Source organism: Daphnia carinata, chromosome 3 (assembly GCF_022539665.2).
Source record: "Daphnia carinata strain CSIRO-1 chromosome 3, CSIRO_AGI_Dcar_HiC_V3, whole genome shotgun sequence".
NCBI classification, from domain to species: domain Eukaryota; kingdom Metazoa; phylum Arthropoda; class Branchiopoda; order Diplostraca; family Daphniidae; genus Daphnia; species Daphnia carinata.
Window position 1 is genome coordinate 8,448,112 of NC_081333.1, and position 26,346 is coordinate 8,474,457.

General features: G+C 40.4%; 1 protein-coding gene across 1 annotated transcript in view; it reads right to left on the minus strand.

Moving 5' to 3' along the window:
* Nucleotides 1–26,346, minus strand: part of LOC130685424 (probable G-protein coupled receptor 158) — a 36,735-nt gene that overhangs the window by 8,261 nt on the left and 2,128 nt on the right. Inside the window, exons 2-6 of the mRNA XM_057508723.2 lie at nt 26,100–26,278; nt 6,053–6,236; nt 5,384–5,507; nt 2,066–2,209; nt 824–1,024 (exon numbers count right to left, since the gene is read on the minus strand). Of these exons, the coding sequence (XP_057364706.1) occupies nt 824–1,024; nt 2,066–2,209; nt 5,384–5,507; nt 6,053–6,236; nt 26,100–26,278 (832 nt within the window). The remainder of the gene's footprint in view (nt 1–823; nt 1,025–2,065; nt 2,210–5,383; nt 5,508–6,052; nt 6,237–26,099; nt 26,279–26,346) is intronic.

Here is a 26,346-nt window from a genome sequence, read left to right on the forward strand (position 1 = left end):
TAAGGTTTGATAAGAACCAAATAATTCATAAAACTTTGTTTTCCCTCAAACACCTGCAAGTTCATCTCTTATCGTTGCAAGTTCAAGTGTCAAAATTCAAGTTGGTGCCGGGAAGTCACCCAATCACGCTCACAAGCGATCGATAATGATATGCTACTCACGATGCATCGTCTTTCAATTTTCTCGAAATTTTACAGCGCCAAAAGTCCAGTTCCGAGATGTGCGTAGGCTGCCTTGGCGTAAATTTGGCAACACATGATTATGATTTTGTTTTTTTTTTACAGACTAGTATTGACGTGAAAGTGGTGGCGTCAAGTTGGCAAGAAAAAGTTAGTAGGCAAATGAATTCATAAACTTATATCACGCCCTCCGAGTAACGAATTGAATTTTGATGAAGGATGTACTGCGTTCAATGACAGGTTCAGTAGCTACATGCGTAATTGAATACATCCCAGTAAACTTGGATTGTAAATGTGTCCAGCGTTTTACATTTCCAAACTTAGGTATGGCTGTTTGGGTGAAGGAGGACCCAAAAGTTTGCAAGCTGTAGTTGCCTCCAATAATCGTGGTAGGATCAGAACGTTGCCCCTTAACTTTCCCCTTGCTGTATGGCCGTCTTTTCTTTTAGGCCACTTCGTGATACGTATCATTTGTAGAAACTATCGTCTGATTTCGCCCCAAACTGCCGGGCAATTCATCAGTGGACCAGTAAAGCCCGGACTTATTGCTAGGTTACCGGTAATGATGTGCTGGAATACCCTCCAGTATCAAAGGTAATATACATAATGACAACTATTTGACTGAAATCATCTGAAATAGTTACCTTGACATGACTGTAGCGCCAAGTGAAAAGGGCGACGACAGGAAGGCAGCAGATGACGATAATCTCAAGGATGAGAATGGTAGTCCGCATGACCCAATTGAGGGTGATGATGCAGGGACTGTCATCCACGCAGACGTCACATCCTTCCGGACAAGGTAGGCACTCAAATTTACCTTCTTGATCGTAGAGACCGTCCAGTCCCTGCGTTTTGAAGACGTCCAACGATGTAATTAAATTAGAATAGCGGGGTGGTACAGAAATTCAATTTACGAGAGAATTATGTTCAAGGAATATGGGTTAGATAGATGATAGATTCCGACTATATTTACCGATTCACTGCCCATTACTAAGGATTTGTGACTGAAATATATGAGCCGCGACGAGCTCTCGTTTAATGTATAATAACACTCGACCTTATCTAGTAAACCATGTCTCTCCGAATGTTTGCCAATTTTTGTTCAACCACCTGGGTTTACTAAACATTATTCAGGGTGATTATCGTGACATTGTGTTGCACGCTAAATAACTATACATCTAATATGAAATCGGGAAACTATGTTGCTCGAATTTAAGTTATTACATCACCGTGAATGGGCTAATTTCTAATCACGGAAGCGGCTCGAAGGGACAATCAGATGCATTGCGACATCACTTGCTTTACGTGTGCAAATTTTTTCCCGTTACCCCAGTCTTGCTACCTTATGATCCTCTCAATGCATTGCTCCGCCCGTTCCATTCCAAACTGACGCTAACGTAATACCCACTCGATGTGATATCGATAGACCTGTGTGTACCACGTCATGATGAGGTATCCATCTTCTATAAGGCTTTGCTAATTAGTGGAATGTAAAGCGATGGCCACATATTATCGGCTGTTGTCAACAGCAACCTGGGGTTACTTTTTGTCAACAATAACATGAGTGATGCCCTAGAATCGATTAGCTATGAATCTAATATGGCTGCGAGGCCTGAGAACGAGTAGAAGAGCTGAACGAGTTCTTCTCCCACAGTAACAAAAAACCAATTTATTTGGGCAACAGGCCAACCACTTCTCCCCTCTCAGATGAATCTGTGGCTTGTTTTCGTTTTTATTCTTTGGCGTCTGATTATTTTCTGTAGAAATCGATTAGCCTAGTTTTTTGTGGGGTCATTATGCTGATATCTTACAAGATAAGTATCAATTATTCTAGACAAGGTAACAGGTAAACATACAAAATTAAATGGGCAAAAAAAGAAACATACCATGAGCTTCTTTTCGTATTCTTCTTCGATGACAGTTCCATTGTAAAAACGAACGGGTGCGTTCGTGTCAGGAAAATAGAATCCGTCCCTACACTCGCAACGGTAACTTCCGCGCCGGAAACCAAGTCCTGGTATGTGTTCACACTGCGTATTTGAAAAAGATATCGTTTCACTAACATCGTTCTGTTTGACTTGAGTCTTGAATTTAATGTTAACTAAACTAAATTATTGCTAATCGTATTTATTAATGCTGAAGCACGTTCATAATCAATGGTTAAGTAGCTTTCTTTACAAATCAATCCATCGATCAGGTTCGCTCGGTCAGAGCCAATCAGTGGGTTGATCAAAGAACAAAAGAAAGGATATCAAAGATTTAAAAAAATTGTTACTGCAAAGTGAAGAAATGATAAGCAAAAAGCGAAATGAACGCATCCGCTAAATGACTGCAGGCGGAAAAAAATGCGGTGGTAATAAGAGGATCGTGCAAGCTATTTCCCATGGGAAGGCGAAGAAGTCTGGCCATATGAAGCGTGAGACAAGAGCCCTATCATCAGTCCTAACGAATAAAGATCCTCATCTTGAATCTGTAAGGACGTAAATGGTACAAATCAAATCAGGAACAAAGGACTGAAAAGGATTTTCGTTTTTTTTGCTCGCGTGCAATATCGTGACAGACGAGAATTAGCAACCAAATGTCAAATGTAACCAACTTCCAGACTAAAGTCAGTTTTATTTGCGTATTCTTCGTAGTAATCCGACTGGGAAACCAGTTATTTTCAGCCGTTTGCTTTGTATTCAAATGCTCAAACATCCGTTTTGGTTGATTAAAACCGTTGAACTGGTTGATTTGACAGTTGCTGCTGGCTCGTTTTCCTCAATTCCCACGTTTCAATTTGGTTTAGTGCTGATTGCTTTTGGCAACTGATTAAACGTGTTATGGCTGACGCAAGTAACACTTCTACGCGTATGTTGCCACACCTTGCCCACATTGTTGAATGATTAAAACAGGAATGGCAAAGGTCGGACAAGTTTCGTTCCACCGCGAAATTCGTCGGCTAACGATGCCAATGACAACATAAATCATTCAGATTTTGAGCTGGCCTTGCCGGACGTTGCTTTATTTGTTAATGTTTGCTGTAACGAGCAGAAAAGCGATTGATAGTGAATTCCTCCTGAATTAAACTGGCTTAATTAGTTTTATTATTGAAAAGGCGAACCTCGATCGATGAAAGAGGATAAAGCAGACCGTGAAAAGGAATCAAGCTTTTCATCGGGGTGTACTGTGTACTTCTTTTGTTTCAAGAGGGATGAATAAAAGAATGAAGTTGTTGCGTGAAAAAAAGCGTGCCTTATACCCATCATCTATACGTCCAACTCATAATGAGAGGGCCTTATCGAAGTCAATATTATTGTACAAGAAAATAACGTTAATCGCATTGGCCTTTTGTTTTGTTGCTATGATGAGCTGTTGTCATCGCGTTCGTTATTTCCAATGGTGTGAAAACCAACAAGATGAAAAATAAAAGAGATCGAGAAAGTATGTGGACAATCAAGTAATGCGTAGGTAGGAAATGGGATCCATTCGATTGTTTGCGTCCATTAATTTTCACAAAATTGAAAGTGCCGTCATTTCACCATAAAGGAAAGCACACACGAAACTCCTGCGTGATCTGCAAAGCGATTACTTTCCTTCCACCCTAGGTACTTTCACATTCGCCTTACAATAGAAAAGAAGGAAAATATGTGAAAGCTTGTTTTGACCCTTTCGCTAAAACTAGTTGCTTTAACTCCATTATAAATTAGGCTTTGAGCGTGCACGGCTGAGTCCATTACAGATGAACTTTACAATTTGTTCTTCTTTTGTTTGCAAATGCTTTCGTCCACGCCCGCGTTGAAAGATCGTCATTTGATCAAATAAAACTACCATAAATTATAACAATGAAACCGCGACGCGAAGGAGCTTGGAGGCCGATCCTAATGACTTCCATCTCTTTCATTCTTTATTCTTCCCACGCTCTTCTCTGTGAACTATACCATGCGATATTTTCTCACTGATCTATTCATCGAGTTTGCAAAAAATGCTGTCGAGGACAAAAAACAAGAGAAAAAAGAGGAAAAGAATCAAAACCAACAGTTCTTAATCAATTCTCATCTGCTGACTTCACGTCCCTTTAATCAGATTGCCACCCGTCAGTAAAAGATATTTTTGCCTGAATATCCTCATGTACACTTCTTTCTTTTTTGTTTTGCTCACCCAGCTTTTTCTTCATTAATTCCTTGGTCCTCATAACCGACTAAATCAATCGTGATCAATGCCGCTAGTCATCTTCAATCGATAATGATGGCTTCTCCATTTCTCATAAGGAAATTGCACTTTCCCACCCATGGGTACCCGCAAATGAAAGCTTTTTTTCCCTCCTTTTTTTATTGCCTTTTTTTTTATGTCAGGGAGAACGCTGATGGTTTAATTACTATTGCGTTTTGGTGAGGGTGCGGTAACGTAGAAAACGAGTTTTAAATACTGGGAAGTTGTGGGAGAAGTACGGGTCCAAGAAACTGTGGTTTCGCACTCATCCCTTTCTGAAATTGTAGGGGACAAAAGTAGGGCGTTTTAAAGTTGGCAGTCGTTTGGTATGACGTAAGCAGTTAGGTCACGTTTGATCCACCAAAACTACTATGTTTTCTGTGTATTGTCCGAGTTCCATATGGGTCCACCTAAAGCTATTTTGTGCGTACGAGATTGAATTATTAAAATATCGTTTATTAAAAGGAATTTTGCTTTGGTGGTGGAATAGTAAGTCGCAGTTGATTGATATACATTTTTGTTCTATTTCTATTATTTGTTTTATTAGAGTGCACATTTAGCTGCGACTATACTTTATTCTCTGGCATTTTAACTTGGCCCATAAGCTTCTTTTTATATCTTGCCATCATTAAAAATCATATAGGCCTGTCGTCATTATGTCCCATTTTCACGGATCAACTGAGCTCAGCTTGTGCCTAGCTGCCGTCATTAAGAAAAATCGATTCCCGAATAAGTCCATATGTGTACGATTTGCGGGTTGAACTTGCGAATTCTATTTCAATTCTATCAGTCATTCATATTAGATATTCCAAGATGCAGTTTCTAGCATTGTGAGCTGACAATTCGTTTGCGCTAACGACGTAGCAACTAAAATCTGTAACGCACAAACCACAGACAGAATATTTCATGGAAGTAAAAAAGAAAGTTGGGGGCTTTATTCGTAGTATGATGAGCGCATCGAAAGTTTTTAACTAACTTACAAAAACCAAGAATTTCAAAAACTGGTCGCTCACCTTAGTTGTTCTGGATTTACATTTGTCGGAAGCGGCGAATATGTTGAGCTGAGAGTTGCCTGCCTTTTGGGGGCACTGGTCGATGTCAACTCTTCGCAGATCAATGTCAATACCACTGGTCCCTCTGTCAAAATGTAAACGTCGGTTTTAGCGCTAGCAAATTAGCACATGCATTGACACAGAACTAACACATTTGACTAAGCCTGTTAATAGGAAATTTGAACCTACAACATAATTAAACCTTCCATTTCCCATCCGCGTGATCCATTTCCTTCATAACTAAAAATCCTACTAAATATTTTGCTAAATAGGTCGATTCATATCCCTGGCCACCAAGTCATGTAATAGAATTTCCCAATTGAAAACATTTGCCATCGTAGACGTAAACTGTCATTACGGACAACTATCTGTTTTTTTTTTTTTTCCTTTTTTTTATCCGCCCTATTTTTCCACTTTAGTAAGCACCCGGGAGTACAGAAATAAAATTGTGGCTCTTATTCTATTTTCATCGGTCTAGGTGACTCCGCAGCACCCGTATTTCCCCCATTCCAGCTAAAGGCCAGGGCTATCGGATATTGCGCATCGAGTTCTTGGAGCTCTACGACGAGCGATGTCTGCGTAGGACAGCAAAAAGGGATCAGACGGATTGGAAAAAGGAGAGAAACTTACTTGAAAAAGTAGGACCCATTTGCGAAGCCGAAAAATGGAACCGTATAGGTCATCATCCAGATGTTGCCTCCGCCGCAGTCAAAATAAGGTTTGCTCCATTTACCATCTTCGTAGGACACACTAAGGATTTCGTCGTCGAATCGCTCCGTGTGCGCCGTCTCGTTCGCCGTGTACGTATGATAGGCTGCAAAAGACATAGTACCGTAAAGTCATTGTTAAGATGATACATCATGTTTTCTGGAATTTCATATGGTATCATACGAAAGCCATTTATTACTAGAACTGACGTTGCGTAGAAGCATTACATCTCAAGATAATTGCATGCATCTTTTTCGAATTCAAAGAATGGCGAGATTCAACAAATCCGTCTAGACTCTTCCGTTTTTATTTCAGCAATGTTTTAGCCGTTCTTTTTACATCGATATTTACGGTTGACCGGTATACAATGTTCAATTCGTCTGATGTGTACGAGTTCCAGGAAAAAGCATCAGATATATCGACGCGCTTATTGCACAATAGAGTTTTGCTGTAGCATTAAGTCGGCCGCCTCATTGATTCCATCGTACCTTTCGTGATTTGGGTGCGGATTACTGGACTAACCAAACTTTTAACACTTTGAAAAATTTTCGAATCCTCAGCCGTAAATTCCTGTTGCTAACAATCGCTTCCAATGTTTGTTTTTTCTCACTCGTTATCGATCGATATGTGAGTGAAAGAAGTAGATTGTCAAGGATGGCCACTCGTACCGTTCTCTCCAGTACTTGACCGCTACCGTGAAAGTCCGTCTTTTTTCCTTATCCGATTTACCGGAGCTTTGTCCAGTGAATGATTTTTTTTTCTTTACCCAAAAGCTCAAGTTTTCTTTTTATTCGCCGTAGAAATACATCCTTACAATATAACGGGCAAATGTATATTTTTTTGCGCTTAATGTCAGCTCAATTCAGAATGTCTATTGAAAAAGTTTAGTTAGTAGAAATCGTAGCCCACGTTTCATGTCCGCCGTAGTCATTGATTCGTATCTCACTGGATTAACTGCAGAACCGAACACATTGTGCGTCTGTGTTCCAGAATTCCGCAAATTGCATTGTGTTGTCGTTATACATTGTTTCCGCCAACTCAACAACTGAAAGCATTGAGTGAACCAAGCGATATTGGCCATGTAGTTTATGAGCAGCGAACTGGAGAGCTCTTGCACGCTTCGCATCAATAACAGATTAACATATTCTTTTACCTTTTGATGGGCTTTAAGATACTGCTTTTCTTTTTTTCCATAGAAAATAGAATAGGAACGTGCGTTTTTGATAGTTGCAAAAATCACATACAGCTCGTGGTGAACCTGGCAATCGTTTATACACTTGTGCATGTTTACAGTAGCATATGTTTGTCACGAAAGCCTTCTGTATTCGAGTTTCACGTCTTGGAATAGTTTCACGATTCTGGTTTGCTTCGTAGATATGATGCCGGACACTTGGTTATTCCGTATTCAATATACTTGACGTTTTTGAATTATTGAAATTTATCTATCAACTGACACGGTAAATATTCATGTGGGTAAGTGGATTTCGGTGGAAAGCCTCCTGCATTTGTAATAGATACAGCACGCGAGTCGCCTGACATTGTTGGGTCACAAACCGAATATTCTCTTTCAACATGTTTTCTATAGTAAAAAATAGAGCATTGTACAATGGTCGGCTTTTTTCTTTGCTGAAAATGTACTTTTTTTCTCAGGAATTTGTACAACTTTAAAGCACTATGGCAACTGGGTGTTTGTTTAAACTTTTCTTCGATATGCAAAGCCACCGTGGCTTACACTAGATTATGGGATATCGGGAAGTCATGTTATTTTATAGACAGTGGCTATAAGAACTGGGCTTTCGTCCATTTTCATCTTCCGTGCGATTGAACTGTGGTCGATAGAAATACGGTATGACAGCAAGGGCACATGTTCTCCGGTTTAAGGTAATTGAATAAACTAGTCAGGTGATTTTCCCTTAAGAAAACACGTTGAGTTGGCTGAATATATATAAGGTAGTTTCAAAAGAAAGTTGAACTTCTTCTGCGCTTTGCACTGTCAAGAGATTCGATTTTTTATTCGCGAGTAGTTATGTGAGGGTTCATTACGGTAATGCAACTGAATTCATCGACCGGTTCCCCTTTTTTTTCCTTGTTTGTTCCTCGCCTTTATTTTTCCTCTCTTCTTCTTTCGTGTTTGTTTTTCTTTACTGAAGCCTATTCTCGCTTGTTGATTGGGGGGTCTGGTAAAAACACTTTGCACCCAAAATAAGCTAGCGTTTCTGTCAGGAAGCGATTGCTAGAAAATTATTTTCCGGCTTCCTCATTGCGTTTTACTGCGGCAAGCGTTAAAAGAAGGAAAAAAAAACATTTGGTGATAATAGACGATAAAAGGCGATCGATCCAGTGTGTAACAGCTTAGGTTTTGATAACACACCAACGCTGAATTATCTCTCCTTGACCATCAATTTACGCCCAGAGATTTCTGTTGGCCGCACATAAAATGACAATTGGCTCTAACTACTATAGCAAAATCAAATTGCTGCTGAACTACATCACGTGACGACACTCCATAGCTCGCCCTAAACTTGTTCCTCTTCTTTCTTTTATCATCAAAAGTATATCGCCCCGTATCCATGTGTTATTCTTCGCAGAGCATCAATCATTAGTCTTTCTTAAAAGCATTTGGAGAGCAGAGGGGATTAGAGGTTATGACGGGCGCACACCGTAGCAACATGCACTCTGCATTACATAATTTGTCTTGTCCGAAGGCGGTCGCTTATATGAAAGAGACTGCACCATATATGTTTGGTCAAACACAACTTCGCCTGTCCAACCGTAGCAAGGATGTAGGGACGAAGTAGACCTCGGTGTTAATCGATCGATCTGCCCTATAGCACCTATACACGCAAAAGCGATGGACCAAGGTTTATATTTTCTAGCGCAAAACTATAACAACATGTAGATCAGTTCCAGTTGTATAGAGCGTTACCTTCACTCTGCAGGTTTTCCCTCGCCAACGCCGTTTTGTCAAGGGATTGTTTGCAGATAATTGAGTTTAACTTTGGCTTTGTTGGGTAGTAGAACACGCTTTTTGATATAGGTTATGGCTGCTTGGTAAACCAGTGAACCAAAAAAAAAAAAAAAAAACCATTCCCTTTTGATCTCGTTCACTATATATGATTTTCCAAGCATGACAACCCAACAAACAACAGACCTATAATGAAGGTATATTTGATGGCCGTTATTGCCAAGGTTTACACAACGATTGTTATATCGTTCTTGTTTATCTTTGCCTAGAGTTTGATGTCAAAGGACTAACATATGGAAGGGTTTTGAATTTCTTTTTGTCTTTTTGCGGAAGTATGGCCTTAGGTTACCATTAACAAACAGTGAAGCAAGGATGTAGCTTTGACGTGCATGTTCCGAACTTGAATTTTTACGAGAGTTCCGGACCCTTTGCTTCTCTTATTGTTTTTTCCCATCTTTCTTCGCATCCTTCTGGATTTCAGACAACCTTGAAGATGAATACTATTTGTGCATATCTTTCTAAACGGTATTTTCTAGAATTGCAGGATTTTAGGTTTTAGCTTGAACTTAAATATGTTACGTTTTTCCTGTCCAAGTGTAACTTTTACAAGTTTCTAATTAGATTCCGCACCAAAAGTTTACTGGAAGCTTCGCGATGACGGTAGAAAATGTCTGGCGAGATTTCATTTCGCATGTTATATATTCTAGTTTGCGAGACGTTTCTTATTTTCATATGTGAATCTAACAATTCTCATTATCCCGTTTAAACATGCAAACAAACGTTGCCTATATTGCTTCATTAGTCGACGTTCTTTTCAACGTCTCCTTTCCTTAATTATAAAAGTTCATTGGAACACTGTAAAAATAACTATTCTTTAAAGATTTATTTTTCAAGAAATGCAAAATTGATACAAAAATCAAATCGTCTGGCCGGAAGAATGTGTAACGGATGTATTTCTTTATTCTTATGGTATGTAATGCGTTTATTCCTCCTGCCACATTGCTCTACCGCACGAACGTGTTAATGCGTGATTAATGACTGATGGAACAGATGAGCACGTAACGCTTGTCTCTACATTAAAGCATTCTGTCATTTGATCAGTGAACCCACCAACATATTACGTAATTATCTCAGCTTTGTTGAATTCACTTTCTATTATCGCTACCATCTCTCGTTTGACTGTTCACAAATCCCAGTCGAGATTTTGTGTTGAGATATTCTATCAGCTTCTCTGATGTCACAATGATTTACAATGTACGTTCAACATCGAAGTAGAAATGAACCAGACGGGCGTTAGGATAAGACAAGACAAATAGATATGGCGAATGTTCCGAAAATCGAGCTGAATGGATGGTTCTCCATGTTGTAGATGTTCAAACTAGTATATGTAAATAAATTTCGGTTTGATTCAACGTACAGTGATATTGTGGTGAAAGAAACGTCATGTTCCAGTTTTCTTTATTATTTTGCTATTATTGTTTGAACAAAAGAGTAGATGATGACAATTCCAAAAGCGGGTGCACCGTATTGTATTTCCAATTTGGAATGTTAGCCACGCTGGAACTTATGAACTGACTATGAATGACATTTGGGACAACATCAGCGAGAAACTGTAAGTTGATTCAAGTCACGTCAGACTTTATCAATCGGAATTTACATCATATAGCAGTATCGAGCAATAAATTCTCGCCCTTTATGAATTTATGAGCAAATCGCTAGTACTAGGTACGTTATGTATGGAAAGGTTGGGTATGTAAAATGCAAGAGTGCAATAAGCCAATCGTAGGTTTATTGAATTCTCGGAAAATTGATTTGGTTTTCGTTTTTACGTGTACGGCGTCGACTTCATGGCCAAGTTCAATATCATACTGAATGTATATGAGGACGGCTGGGACGGCTCGTAAAATTTAAACCGAATATCATAAAAAGTGAAGTCTTTATAGTTTATCTATTCATGAATGATACTCAACCGCATTGAAAGTCAAAACGAACGGATGAGAGTGCCGTGTAAATTCCGGTTTTGAAGGCCACGCCATCCTTCCATTCAATTAATGCGATTGTATTCCGGTAGCATACATCCGCCTTGGATACAGCGTTACACGTATGAAAATAATAGTCCTGTACAAATAAATGTGCCCGCCGAATTTCAATTGAATAGAACATTCGAACAAGCTTACAGATATTCTTAAGGTTTCTCGAGTTGGTTTACGAAATCAATGGTCATTTCATCCCCTTCAATAGTGACTCTCCCTGAAATAGAAAAGAGCAAGTCATCTATACACCTCGAAACTCTTTTGGTGCCAAAAAAAGAAGAAAACGACAGAAATAAAAAAGCTGCTGGACCTATCACCGTCCATTCTTGTCGAAGCAAAAAGAGATACATTAGATTGGCTGAGTTCCAGCACGCAAAAGAAAAGACGTTGCCCATTGATGATATCGTCTTTCAAACGTGAAAAACAAAATCAAAATAGCAAAAGAAAAAAAATCTCTTTCGAAACGTGTTCTCCTTAGAAAAGTTTGAAGGTTAAGATGTTACCCTAGTTGCACAACTACTACCATATAGAGTTATTTATGGGAGTACGGTGTGAGAAACTTAATGACGATTCAATGGCTACCTCGTAATGGGATAGAGATTTTGTACAGTGACACCATAAGTTGGGGAGGGCTTTTGTCACAATCTATGGCCTTCGGGTGTCACCTACATTTTTATACTCTTCCCCACGTTTTCCTTCTGTAATTGTCTTTCCACCATTAACGGCGAGAGTTGGGGTAACCAAAATTGCAGGCATCTTTTTTCTCAAAAAATATTTTATGGTTCGTCATCGATTCAGAAATCCCAACACATTTTGTTTTTCTTGTTTAATACTTGTTCACACTCCATATCTGGAATTTTAAAAGTTGAACGACTGAAACTAATTGATCCGTAAAAACACAGAAAGATATTTTAAAATTCATTTAGGATTTTGTGTCATTAATGCAACTGTGGCATACTTTAGCTTCGGGTGTATTGTAACTAAAGGTTCAGGGGGTACCCGAAGGCTGAATTCTAGACACGTTTCACCTGGAATCGCTCAGTTGTGAACGAGACAGTCTACGACGAGGTGAAGGACAAAGTTTGACTGGTGGTTCTTCGTAATTGTGACTATCTTCACATCAATCACCTTAAACAAGGTATTGTGATTCTGCAATTCGTATTCCTGTGCATTTCTCTTTAATGCGGAAATAGATTTAAGCCGGTTACTAGCAATCTGTCGAGATTAGTTGTATTAGAAAAACAAAGTCTAGGATAAAAGCAGAACATTACCTTGTCTTTTTCGATTTCTTTGATTTCTTTTGCTGGCCGGCGGGGTGCAAATGTATTCACTCGCCTCTCCAATGAGGTAGACGCAATCAAGCTAAATCAATGGGGTATATGTTTTCCGCTGGAACTGTGTGAAAAGCACTGATTGATGATTTTTTTCATCAAAGGGGCGGGAAGGGGTTCCTGTGGCAACCGGCGAGACGGACGCCGTTCTCTATCGACTTGACACACATCACATCGTCCCTCACGTTCCCCTTTTTATAGTGCCAACCTCATTTTGATGTCTTCTCGCCAAGCCCCAACTCTTTTTGACTTCAGATGTACATTAACGTACATTCTTGCCGTCGACTATTCTTTTTCAAACGTCCATTGAAAAACAGGCCTTTTCCTTCATCGTACTTTTCTTGATAGCCTGAAAATTCGTTTTCAAAACTTTACGCATGTGTGCGTCTACGAGCTTAAATGGGTTGCAATAATTTTTCGTGTGTCTAGAACTTAAGTCAAAAACCCCAACGGGAAGTGGTAACACAATGCAAGGGCAATGACACGGAACATGATAAGGACGTTACCTAATGAGCTAGTAAAGGGGAAACTGTGAACTCCAGTTAGCTGGCCGAGCATTAAAAATTCAAACGGAAGTAGCGCGAAGATGGGCAACCGACAGAATGGCAGACAAAAAAAAATAGATTTAACTTTTCTTTTCTTGATTCAATAACCCGATGTCTATGGTGGCAGGTTCCAATCAAATTTTCTACTATTGAAGCTGTCGGCTGTATACGAGAGCGGATCTATACTTATCCGCTTCACCGAAGCCTGTCAAAAGAAGTGTTGGTAATATGTTGCAGCACTTGGTTTTCTATATTTCATCCGTCTCGCTCGTCGAATGTTTCTCCCATGATGGTTCATATCTCGCAGCCGACACAACTGCCCTTCATGCGTTGCTCGTCTCTTTTCTTACCAGATTGGCCTTCAATGCCCAGCATTGTGTAGATAATTCTCTATGACGAAAGCTGGCATGTAAAATACCATTTGAATTTTATTGTGCGTTCCAAAACAGAGATTATACTGCAACGCAGAAACGCAATATGAAAGAAGAAAAAGAGTTTTGGATGTTTTGGCAGGCTAGTAGCAAACTAAACAAGCCTGTCTTCGTTTCGTTTAAGCAGCAGAGGGTTTAGACGTAGCAAAGGGCGGCGTCATTTTGGATGGCAGGTTAGAAGTTGACATTTAGCTCAAGAAGTTTTTCTTTTGGCAGTTTGTTCTTCTGCCGAAAACAAAACTTTGCCATTTTCGTTCATTATTTCCCTCTTTCTTTTTTTTTTTTAACTCGTAGTTGGCTGGCATTGCTCCATTCATTGAATAGTTAAGCTGGAAAATCAGAATCATAATACGCTGAGCTGCAATCCTCCATCGATCGGGATCGAAATTGCACCAGAAAAAGGAATAGCAAACAATTTACAATGTTTAATCAAAGTGTGTGTTTCAGGTCAGGAAACGATCGGTGATCCGACCTGATTCTGGATAACACATGCTAACGCTTTAGGGTTTATCGTTAGCTGCAAAATTTCATCGTAGCACGTGTAACTAATCCAACCCAACTATTTGCTTTTTCTACTTGAAGATTTTCATTTGTACTTAATGAACGGGCACGAGACTATAGGGGGAAGTGTGTGTCCGTTATTCGCATTCCTACAACGGACGGATGGGCCATCTTTAAATGTTTTTCCGCCAAAACGACCCAATCGACCAATCAGACCCATTTTTTATAATCACAGTGATTAGACGTCGTGACCTGCCATTTCCTTTGCTCGTCTTCGATTGGCATTTCATTACGCTGGGAATGTGCTTTGACATCCGGTTTTGCGGGTTGGCTTCCTTATCGTCCGTCGCCGTGCATTCCTTTTTCCTCCAGTTTACTGAAGAGAATAAAACCCAACAAAATCTTCAGCTAAAATATTGACAAAATCAAAAAATATTTTCATTCATTTGACAATGTCAGCAGTTGAAAGCTTTCAGATGAGTCATTAAAATAAATCAGATTTGACGATGCGCTGCCATTACCATTTTGTTATTGTCCACGCAAGCGCTTAATTCCTTTGAAAACGATCAAGAATTTAAAAAGATTCGATGCCCTTAGAAAAAAAAAATTCTGTTGATTAGCCATTCAGATTGTTTTGTTTTTTTATTTATGCGAGACAAATGATTTTCCCGAGATTCCCACGCAGCTGACATAGCAGGAGGGTGACAGATTGGATCTCCCCCCAACACAACTCGCGGGATTTTTTGTTTCGGGACAATGGGTTAGGGAACTAGTGGGCGTCACACAGTGTCGAATACAGACGCAACCCATCTGATTACTTGGCTCAATCTAACTTTGCCAAAGGCAAAGAAGCTGAAACGAAAAAGACTTCATCCTCACACAGAGGGCGTATAAAAGAAAGAGAGAATGTCTAACTGATTTGACGGGGATGTTTCTCAACAAGAAAAAAAAATGCCAACCATCAAACGGTTTTTTTCCATGAGCTCGTATAAGAGACCGAAAGTGTATTCAAACTTGTCGTGTGTGTCTGTGTGCACAATGCGCATAAACGCGCTAGTTTATATGGGGACTCGTAGCTAAAACTCCTCCTCCCCCATTATTTCTTTGGGAAACAAACGAGCTGCTAGAGATACGCTTTTCTCACCCACTCTGTCTTGTGTATCTTCCATCTCAACAAATGTTCCACTTTGAACAGTATGTCATTGACTGAATGTTCGTCCTTTGTAAACATCGCTATCCTTAAATGACGTCATACGCAGACGACTTTTGCTATCTTCCATGCAAATAATAAGGGGTGGAAAGAAAAGACAAAAAGTAATAAAGAAATAGATGCTGTTAGATAGGCCTGTTGCCTCCGTTTCCATCATCGGCTGATGTTTGCTTGACTAGAACAAAAACCATTTTTCTTCCAATTTCACTAAGAGAATCTGATGAATCCATTTCGCAAAAAGGCGCATCGTCATTCTGTTTCTTCAAATTTTTTTTCTTTCCAATTCGTTGGTTATCACGTCTGAGGTACAAGTGCGAGTCTTACTGTTAAGTATGCGCGCGTGTCACGCCACGATTCGTGGTAGGATCTGCGACATGGAGATGCATCTGTAATCGAATGGCCGTGAGCCAATGGCAAGTTGGTTTCTTTTGCGTTTCAGCTTACGCAGTTTTTTGAAAAGTAACCCGATTCCATACGCGCGAGACTCTGACAGCATTTTTTTCTTGAAATGTCCCCGGAGTCCAGCCGATGGACGTCTTGAATTCACGGATGGCTCAGAGCCAGGGTTATTGTTTGCCTCCATTTTTATGGGGTTAGGCACATCTCCAGAGCAGTTCGTATACGAATCCATCCATGACGCAACCGGTAATCCACGCTTCTTTGTGAAAGGAGGGTAGACGAGGGTCTCATTCTTTATATTCTTCCACACGCTCCTCATAAACACGACCGGAAAGAGGAGACCATTATTATCCGCCATTTTATCCATTTCAATTGTAACTTTTCTTTTCTTCTGCCTTTGCCCTTTTTTCTCTCTCTCTCTCTCTCTCCCTCTCTCTCTCTCTATACAAAAAAAAAGAGATTCGTTTCCAGCGGAATGACGGATGGAATGAGGATTTCATCAAACTCATCGTGTCACGAGCACGGCGAAAGGTATACAATCCGTAATATAATACAAACACACAGTGTGTGCAGCCTTGCAATGCCGACATCTGCGTAAGGATGTCTTCAATTCGGGCTATTGTCGGTAATTGAATTTTCCGCCCATACGTGTAGGGACGGCCAAGAAATCCCTTTTCAAAAAGAGTGCTGGTACACGCCAGATGTTTGTTGTGGTTTCGAGTGTTTTACTAGTACCCCTCTGTTTTGTATTATCGTGAAAATGTTGCAGGCGAAGGAGGATCAAAATGTTTAAAAAGGAAGTCTAGTTTTGTCATCGTTTGCCTTACGGTCATGGACCATCTGGGTACACTGAAAAAACAGTCCATAACACAAAGAGGCGTCTAACTTGTGCACTCTAATTTTTCGTTCTTTTTAAAATCCAAAGGCACTTCAAGAGGCTAGCGCATTTTCTTCGCATAATATGTCGATGGCATTATGTAGCTCCCTCCTAGCCAATTTTTGAAGAACCACTTTGTTGTGTTGGGTTCCCCGAATGATCAACACCCGTGTCGCTCTTTTTGAGTTTCACGACGTCTTTCCTAACGTCTCCTCCGCCTGCTCCAGCCATTTTTTTGTTGTCTAGGGGACAAGCCTATACATCTGTTTTATATTTTTCGTATCGATCGAAAAAAAAAGAAGATGGGGGGGAGAAACTTTGGCAAACATATCAGAAGAGGGGAAAGAGGTAAACTCCTTTCGTGCGCCCGCTTCCATTCGAACAACCAAACTGAAAGGAAAGTGTAAAGCAATAAAGGGAAGAGCTAAAGAAGATTCAGGAGGAATCGTACAGTCATATGAACATCAAGAGCCATCTGGAGCGAGAAAAGGTTTTAGGGTAATAACAAAAGAGAAAAAAAAAGTGACGTTAAATAATGGAGGGGATCGTTACGCAGCGATGAAGAGCGATAGTTTCCATTCGTCCACACGCTGTCAATGGTTCACGAAATAATGTCAATAGGTGTTACCGATCGGGAGAAAAAATAATGGCCGCCATTTCGATTCCAGTGTCGCTGTTGTTATTTCTCTGTATCCATTATCTCTGGAATCCATTAGGTTTTACTTGTCCAGAGCTTTATTTTTTTATGGTGTACTAAGAAATATGGCTGTGTGGGACGGACAAAGGGGAGGAAAAAAGAAAGTAAAAGGTTGTTTCAGTTTGTTGCCCGCGAAACGTGAGTTGTCGAATTAGACGTAATGAATAAAGACAGATGGAATGAAATCCATGTAAACAGGATTTTCACGTACCGAGAAACCCTTCTTTGATTTTCTCGAAAAAGAGCGAATGTAGGCAGAGGAGTTAGACCACTGCTATTAAAAATATGGAATAGCAGATGTTTTGGAGAAACGGACCAATCAGATGAAGCGAACGGATAACGACTGGATTTGTGCGAGAAGTCGTTTCCCCTTCAACTGAGTTCAAGAAAAAAGATTTAAATGCTAAGAGACGTGATCAAAGTATTCTTAGCGTTGCTCGGAATCAAAACTTGGAAGCTCAGGCCGTTGCGACGGATCGTCCGTTCCAAATCTTCTACGAACGGAAGTCGGGGGAAAAGAAGAATTTTGCCCATCTTACTGAAAGAAATTATTCTTCTAGCTAGGATTTCAAATGGTGAACCATTTCGATTCAAATGTAAATGTTTTTCCAGAGAAAACGAACAAACGGGTGCAATGGCTGACGAATTTTATGCCAGTAATTGTTCAATTCAAATCATGTCAGAGGACTCGCTAGCCAAATGTTAAGTGCTTCTGGCAATGCGACAAAGTCTAACGTAGTTCCAGCGAACTGAGCATGAAAGTGTGACACTGTGTGTTTACTGTGGTTGACCATTCTGGATTCATCTCTACGGACTCCCGTCGTCATGCACGACCAATGGGATCGTGTGGCCCAATCCAATTCCGGCCTCCACACACTTCGCTTTTATTTTTATTGTTGCTCGGGTAAACAAAATCTCGGTATAACGCGCTCAACAGTTTTCTTGACGTCAAAAGGTTCGCATCGAGAGGTGACAAAGAGTTTCACGCTGAGCGTCGATAGCTTCCCAAGCTGAATTTCCAGCCAAATGCCGCAGATACGTGTGATGAAGTTACGACCCTTCGATATCGATTGTGTGCCGTAGCCGTAAAAAATCCGAGTCGATTACACCCCAACCTGCCCCATTTATTGTAATTATGTTTTGTTTTATTCGATTATCCATCTCTCGGTGTCTTTCCTTTCATCCTAGCGAATAACTCTGCCGTGTCACTGTTAATGGAATCTCAGCTCGTAGTCGTCGCTCCATAAAAAGGAAAAAGAGAAATGTCGCAATTGTGCTGAAAATAGACGTGCTGGAAAAAGCCAACCAGTGCTATATAATAAAAAGTAAAAAGAAAAAAATGAAATAGAAGGTTTGATGTGGATAGATGGGCTTTTCGATCGTGTCCAGAAGTTCCCAAAGAAAAGAACCACCCACGGTCCAAGATACTGAAAAATCCGTAGCTAATAATCTCGCTCGTTTCGCCCTGTATATAGAGAGAGCTACTGGAAATCATTCCGATCGACATTGAACGGAGAGGCGGTGGATGCAACTGGTTTTTTTTGTTCCCTGGATAGTGTAGCCTGGTACGGTCTATGGTTCCCTGGACGATCGATAACAATGAAGGAGAGCGATTGTTTCGTGCTAGTGCCACTTCCTTGAACTGTTTAGTTGACTGTGTCTAGCCGAACCAGATACAGAATCGCTTGACGGATCGAGGTAATACGAAATAACGAAAGAGAATAGAAATGCTGAAAGGAAACACAGAAGAAAAACGAGAGAGGATCTAGAAACAAAAGGAAATTGCATCAGGAACGTCTCAGTCGTTTGTTACTTTTCCCTATTTTGCGTCATTTCATTCTTCCTACCGTCACTCTTCGAAATGAGACAGGGCGAGTGCAGTATGTAATGATGTAGATGTGTAGGACGTAGAAGTGGGACCTATTGGTTTATGGTGGGCTAGATGTTACGTTGTCAAAGACTCCGTCTTTCACGCATTTCCTATGCGCATCCAGTTGGTTTTCATTTTATAGCGCAGATGAATTTGAATTTTCAAATTCTCTTGAGCAGCTTTTGTCCCTCCTACGCTTTTTCATATCACTTATACTTCCTGCTTTATTATTCATTCGTTTCGAGTATTTTCTGTTTTCCATTTTCTCTGGGTGTTTTTCTTTTACATTCAACTAACTCTTCGATGGGTCACAGGGGACATTCGAATATTTTCCATAAAAAGTAATGAACTATGAACCTGTTTGCATTGGTGATCCGTATTTTATTGAGCGTCCATATAGTGAAACAAATTTAGCGTCGTATACATAGTGGTTAAATCCAGGCGCAATGCAGATCGCGTCCTGGGTCCCCCGTCTTCACGCCTCAACTGTTTTATGCGCTTCTTTCCCAAATGCTGTCGTGAAACGATTCACGTTTATGCCACCGAAGAAGGCCGAAATTGATTTTGCATATTCTTATTTTTCCAGTAAGGTAAACACTCCATACACAGTGTATTACACGCTAGCCTGTTGTAGAGCATTGTTTGTTTATGGAACAAGCCTCTTACGTCAATGTGCAATTTATTTTCGTTTGTTCCCATTTTTTATAGTTCCTTTTATCAAGAACCTATTTTTATTGTGTACGTCTATTGTTTGAAGCAAAAATTTCTTTTCGTGACTTCTAACGATGTCCTAAGTGCGCATCCGGATGCGAAAGAGCGCTACAAGCGATTCGGAACAGCAGGCGATCCCCCCCTTTTCTTTATCATCAAACGAAAGGAATGTATAAAACAAAATCGACAAGGGAAACGAGGACATAACAGCAAACGTTAACATAACGCAAAAAGGCAACAAACACACGACAGTACAACCTTTACCATATGAGTCACGCTAGACGTGGAATTGGGAAAAAGAAAAATTTCCATTTAAGTACGTTGCACAACCCATATGTTTTATGCAGTGGTAGTATATACAGGAATTGGTGAAGTGCTTCTACTTGCATACATACAAAAGTAAGTTGCTATAATGCTCAGCAGGAATTGAGAATAAGACGAGTCTTTTGCTCTTTATTTGCTCCCTGTTAAATCCCTTAGTACATGCGATTTCCCCCTCCATTTCAGCTATCTTACAGCACATATTCTCTTTCGATATTAATATCAATTTCAGTACTCGACATTCTGTCGACAGGCATTTAATGTATTCGTTTCACATGTTTGGATATGCAGCTTTCGCAATGCTTTATTTCTCGTTATTGAATACGCAGCCATTTTCTGTTTTTACTTCGTTGATGCATCCCTTTTATTTTCTATTTTCAACTTTGCTTTTCTCTTGACTTTATTATAGGCATCAATAGTACCGACATAATAGAAAAGGTGATCGGTTGGTTTTAGACGGTGTAAAGAAAAATGGCTTGAAAGACTTTGCTTCGTCCGTGGAGAATTTTCAATAGAGTGGCATCGACCGTAATGTGTATGTAGGTCGATGTGCGTGTTTTGTGAACCCGAAATCCATTGGGCGAGCCAATACCACGCCCTGTGTTTTATCAAAACAATTTTTTTTTGCCTCACGGACTGTATACCCGTGATCATGGAACTAACTCACGGGAATTCTGGCTGCGTAGTACTGTTCCCACTCTTTCTCTTATCCAGCCATCTGACTTTTCCAATATACTACGTAATGTCCCTTCGGCCCATCTACATGCACGCACACTGTCAGCATGGATTCTTGATCGCTTTGTTTGCTGGATCATCTGATCTTTCCTAATGTCCACTTTCTTAACGCTCCATCCTCATCAAGGTCTAGAGCTCGTTATACCCAAATGCCTTTCTTTATCTTGGGGATTTGATTTCCTTCCTCCTATCTAGTCTTCCGCATTGTCTCCGCTCTTCTTCACGCGTTCCCGCCTTGCTATCGTTGATCAACTAATCAGTTTGCTAAACAGAGGCTATTCAAATCAAGTGCAGAGAAGCAGATGAGGACTTTGATGGTTTAAAAGGGATTGATTCAATCCCATTCTAGAGTTATGTAACCGTAAACAGGCCCTGAGCAGGCATTTCTACGGCCTAACTTTCAAAGTCTTATTCACCGTACCCTTTTTATTCCCAATTTTTGTAGAAAAAGTGGGCTAAACTCGCGTGGTTTACCATCTTGAAACCCTTCGCTTTCTAAGAAAAATGAAATGCTAAAGTGAATTATTAGAGCCAATTTCTTTTAAATCTGTACAGTAGATAGTATTCAACACCTGAACTTATTTCTTTTTTACTCGTTGACAGAATAATTCTCAAATGGAGCGAAATACAAAAGAAAAAAGTTTAGCAGCAAAAGTTGGACTGCAGGAACCATGAACGGAGCCTACCACTGAATATTAGAAAATAAGGTAAGTACTACTTTAGTATTTGAAGTAAAGATCGAACGTGAAAAGTACGTGACCGCTCCAACCGTCATCTCTATTACGAAAACGGAAAACTTTTGAAGCGCGTAGATAGCAAAACCATGTTGCATGAAAAGACCATGAACACTGTTTCATTGATGACGACGTATTTACAAAAAGTAAACGCTATACTCATATCAACACATTCGCAAAAAAAAGGAACGTTTCCATTGTCGAGCATAGCTAATAATAATCGAGAAAGCGAAAGTCGATTTCGCAGAACGGCGTCGCATGGACTTGCCTAAAAGAACCTGACACTCCATGTGGGAGTAACAGGGAAAAGAAAAAAAAATGGGAATACACATAATAGGTTCTCGGGATTGAGATAAAATGTGGAACGTGAGTTGATTACCGAATCTTCTTTGGCTGCTGCGCAACGTTTCCTTCATTTTACCTTTGCATACAGCGTTTTGCTTTGTAGTCTTGAAGACATGACAACTATATGACGCCTTGAAATGAAAAGATTGTGTTGCTCATGTCTGTATAGTGACGTTCGTTCACCACAGAAGAAAAATTGACGTGAATCAAATGTACGTCAAACTGAATTTTCACGATTTTCTGTGTTCAATTTTGCAAGAGAACAATATCGACATCTTCTTCAACTTTCGCTTTTTGATCCCCTTAATTCCTTCGTGTTATCAAGTCAGGTGGAAAAGAAATACAGACACAGCCCTCACATGTGTAGAAGACATCCTTTTAGAGTTTGACTAGAGAGATAAAAAAAAAAAGGATGAGAAGGTGCACACCGTAAGCTAGTAAAAAAAAGAGATGAAGAGGCTCTCAGTTGGATGAGCTTGAGAAATCCACTAGCCTGCAAGGTTCCACTCGACTCGGTTGGATGTCCTATTTTTCTTGTTTTTGGCGGGCTGTATCGAATTGAAAAGTTAGCCCCGGCTATATAGCACACACGGGAGACTAGCATGACGCTGTTGTTCTTATCAGAATATATCGGGACAGGTTCCAAATATTCGCCAACACACGCACAAACACGAAAGGGCGGAAGGATCGAGGAGCGCGGATGAAAAACAGGAAGAAACAGAACAGGCACGCTCGTCGTCATCGAGCCCTCCTTTTGTTGTGATCACGTTTTCGGGACTCTTTCGTTTTCCACTCAAGTATATATACATACATGCAATGTATTATATACGGGTGTATATAAGGAAACCAACCACTATTTCTTTTCATTTTTTTTCCCCCTTCTCTTTCGTGAATCGCCAGCAAGGGAATCGCGAGATTTCGTTTTTGTTCCCAAGCACGCTCTCTTGTTTCTTTTCTATTTCCGCCTTTTTCTACAAACCCTTCCGTTTTTTTTTTCGCCATCTTGTTCAGCTAGCCGCACATCAGACCTATTCTTTGTGTAAGCTATAGTCATTTCCTTTCAGAAGCAAAGTGGCAAGTCGTAGCTTTCTCTTTAATCGCCATCGAATGCATTGACCCCAAAGAAAAGAACAAATATTTAAACAACTTCCCCTACATTTGTTTATTGATTTTCTTCATTGTTCAGCCAAAAGTAGGGCCATTGAATGTATAGGAAAGTTTACGTCACTGACCTTATTTTACGAGTTATGTTTTTGTAGCTTTTCTCAAGTGTTTTATTCACACGACATTTTCACCGGTCGTTGATTTTGATTCAATTTCGTTTCGTTTTTTGTACACAAAAAGAAAAAGTTTTGAATGCGACCACTAGTGAACACCTTCGTGTCGAAAGCAATTCAATCCCGGTTGCCAAAATGGGTGCGTACACAGCGGGATACGTATTTCCTCGTTAGCGCGTCATTACTGCGGGATCGATTGGCACCCTATAAGTTAGACCGGACCAACCTCGTCGTCCGTTGCATTTCTCACGTCCTACCTTCGTATACACAAAGTTTCTCCCCCCCCCCCCCCCAAAAAAAAACGGTACCGTAGTGACTGCCGTGATTGGAAAGTAATGGATTTCATGGAATCTAATGATTGAAATTACTCTCCGCATTGAGTGTAATTTGACTAAATAATAATTGATTCTCCTTTGCCCGGCCCGATAATTAGGCAATTATAGGCATGCACGAAAGGAGGACAATGCAGCGTCTTTTCTTATAACGAAAACTTTGGCTCCCTCAAACTATTACGCTCATTTCGCTTAAAGTATAAAACTTCAAAAATTACAAGTCAAGGATTCCTTAATGATTGAAATTACAGCGCACCATATAATTATTCTCTGTAATTCCACCTATGTGTTGTCTTCGTTATTTCATCTTATTTTACACACACAAAAAAAAATCCCTCTTTCTGTCGTAACGAATTTTCTGTGCACGAACCTTCAAGCGACAGATATTTACGATAAGACAAAGTTCATTAGCGACTCAAAAGGCTGCCGAGGGTTATGCAGAAAAAAAAAAGAAGAAAAATTATGCATATGGTTTTTGCTTATGCCCTGTGTATAGGGTACCAAAGAAAAGACAGAAGGCTGGTGACAATGAATGGTAACTAAAGAGACCTAGAGACCACATAAATCCGTCCTATGCCGTCGTGACAATTTGTAGGGCCGTCCCACTGCGTTCAGTCTCCACGCACTCGACTTGATTTGATGCATCCCGCAGACAGCTCCCTTCCGCTTGCTTTCATCCAGCACCTTGAAAGACACCGACTGTTCTTATATTCCCCAGCTGCATTTCTTCTTATTCTTTTTTTTTTGTTTAAAGAAACATTTTCCTTCTATTTACTTCTTATCTTTCTCTCTGTCCCTTTGACTTCGGTAGAGACGTTCAAGTTTCGTCATATCAACTTCTTTGAAAAATAGCGTATGCTGCGCGGTTTCCGCGATTCAATGAAGAAGACCCCGTCGGGAAGAAGCTTTTCAATCCCTTCATCAACTACCTCACTCGTCATTATAGAGAAATGATGAGCGAAAACCAACGAACCAGAGTTAAATAATTCGCTCAAGTCTCATCTGTCTTTTGGTTTCCTTTTTTTCCGACCGACTGGCTGACTTCAAAAAAACAAAAGAGAAAATCATCACCCCCTTAAACTGCGACAAGAACATTATCTTTTTGTTTTTTTTTTTCCAATCTTCGTTCTGCCCTACTGCCATCGTTCCCTTATTTTTTGTTCGTAATCAAAGAGAGAGCCATCGAAGAAGAGGATCTCCTGCATGCCAAACCGATTCCGAAATTCTCTCACGTCTCCCTTCTTGTAACATGATTGGCTTTGCGACTATACTCTCCTAAACTGGCTTCTCCCTCGTCCGAACATCGAATTGCCCAGTACCGCGTCAAAACTCGATTATAGTGCCATAGGAACGGACATTGAGGGACAGTCAGTAAGATCCACCCCCTCGGATGACATACGACTAATGATTCCCGTTAGCAACGGCATTTTACCACACACACTGTCCACTACTATAGACTATGATATCTGTCAGCTAATGTCCGTCTTCATTTGGACGACGCAACGTCTGCTCGCTGGACGTGTCGGTACGCGCTTTTCCTATTAATCGTCTTTGCCGGACGACTACGACCGGAAAATGGAGCGGACCTCCTAGATCTTTTGGACGTCGGAAACAAAGATCATGGACCCGTCCGCCAATCCCAGTCATTCGTCATCTATATAGTTTTCTCTGGCCGTTGTGTCCCTCTTAATGAACAGCATCATAAATCGATGCAAGCACGTACGCATGCAGGCAAAAACATCACTCTTCTTTGTTCCAAGAACGGAATTGTTTGTAAATGATTTTTCGTCTACAATTTATCTCCGAAATCTCAATATTCTACTATTCAATCAAGTTGAATAGCGCGTGTGGGAATCTGTTTGTTTCGAACCCGTTGCAACACTTTCAATAAGAGAGAAGGAAACCATATTGAATTCAACTCGGCACTCGGCATATGGTTGGGTACATTTTGGTTTGACGAAAGATCGAATCAGTTCAGACGGAGATGTTTATTTAGCAATGCAATGTTTTTCGTTCTTCCTTGTTATCTCGTTGCACGTCTGCATTTACCGTGAACTGAACATTGAAGGACTGAACGCAGACGGCGGGACGGAAACTGTTACTGTAAATTCCACATCAACTGGCCGGAAACGCTGGCAATAATTGTGTAGCTCAGCATTGGCTGCATGTGTAGCAAATAACAGATCAAGGCAACTGGAAGGAAACTGATGGGTCCCAAGTTCAAATTGCAAAGTGAAAAAGACGAACAAAAAATCAAAAAAAAAAAGGAAAAAGAACGTATCAATATAATGCGCTCGATAAACAGCTGTCATCAAAGATACTGTCAAGTAGATTCTCATATTGGCAAACTAAACGCACAACAAAGAGACGTCTGGCAGTGTCTTGTTGACTTTTGATGGAGAGTTTCGCATGATGCTCTTGTTCGTGAATTGACTGACGCCAAGATTTCGGGGAGAATCATAAAGTCAAAGGACACAACTGGCTGTATAACAAGGGTGTTGAAGAGGTAAAAGTGTATAGCCGGTACAAGGATTCGTTTGCAACCCATAAGAAAATGATCCGTCGACAGAGAAAAGAGGCACTGGCCGCTGCCAAGTGGTTCGCAAGGCCTTGTTAAGGGATGGTGGAAAAGAAGAAGACAGGGCTTGTTCTTACCTTTGGTCAGTGACGTCATGTTGCGGATGACTCGCTCTGCATTCTTGCGAGCAATGTAGAACCACTCGGAAGTGTTGGCCAAGTATTTGTACTCTACAGCCAGATCCTTGGCCAAAATGGGGCCCTCCAACATTCGATAGGCAAAAGGACAGAAGAGAACGTAGTCCTTGTACTGGTCCCTATGCAACATGAAAGACGCCCAAAACAGGAGAAGAGGGAACAATTAGAAAGCTGCGCATCGCCTCAA